Here is an 887-nt window from a genome sequence, read left to right as displayed (position 1 = left end):
AAAAGTAATGAATTGTATTATACACATAAGAGTTATAAGATATTAGAGTGGGACAGACCATTGTGATTATTCTGTCCAAGCTCTTTATTCTTTAATGTGGGCTCAGAGACAGAAAATACCTTGCCTCAATGGCAGAGCTGAAATTAGAACCCCTAGTATTCATTTCCAGTCCAATGATTTTTGTCATTCTCCAACTTAACATTACAAAATTACCCTTTTAAAACTAGTGTTAAAATGGAATAATCTATATTTATCTTAATCGTTTATAAGACAATTTTAATGGATTAATTGCTTTTATCTCCAGGATACCTAAATTTTCTATTTATATTTCCTAGTCCATATATTATTGGCACAATGAATCAGGGAGTTTCTTCATCACCAAATCTAGAGCTGCATCACAATTTCAGGTAAAGATAAGTTGAAGCTTGTGTGTGTGTGTGTGTGTGTGTGTATGTGTGTGTGTGTTGTTTCAGTCTGGTTTTGGTGGTTGTTTTTCTATCTGTACGTTGACAAATCCTGCCAGTGGTGACCTGTGGTGTGAACATAATTTTCACTTTTTCTGAAACTCTTTCTCAAGCAAACATTTTGTGATCCTCAACCTGTAATCAAAAATGTTTCTTTAAAAAAAAGAGAAGGAAATGTTTTTTCTGCTCACCATGTCGCCGGCTAAAGTAGAGCACTTTCCTTCTAAGTGTGAGAAATGTGAAGAGAGTTTCTATTTCAGGATTTGCGATTTTCCTACAGAAGAGTGTTCAGCATGTAGACTCCCACTCACTTCTGACGCACATGAGCTCCTTTTTAGCTCAAAAAGTGGAGTGAGCTACATTATAGTTCTAATGTTAATAGACTTCCTAACCCCTTTGATCATTAAAATGTGGCCACCAATT

General features: G+C 35.2%; 1 protein-coding gene across 1 annotated transcript in view; it reads left to right on the top strand.

The window, feature by feature from the left end:
- NAV3 (neuron navigator 3) overlaps nt 1-887 on the top strand; it is a 401664-nt gene that overhangs the window by 383748 nt on the left and 17029 nt on the right. The window contains exon 35 of the mRNA XM_012648357.1: nt 305-407. Coding sequence (XP_012503811.1) covers nt 305-407 — 103 coding nt within the window. The remainder of the gene's footprint in view (nt 1-304; nt 408-887) is intronic.

This window comes from Propithecus coquereli, unplaced genomic scaffold, assembly GCF_000956105.1.
Source record: "Propithecus coquereli isolate 6110/MARCELLA unplaced genomic scaffold, Pcoq_1.0 Scaffold282, whole genome shotgun sequence".
NCBI lineage: Eukaryota > Metazoa > Chordata > Mammalia > Primates > Indriidae > Propithecus > Propithecus coquereli.
This window is presented reverse-complemented; position numbering and strand designations above follow the sequence as displayed.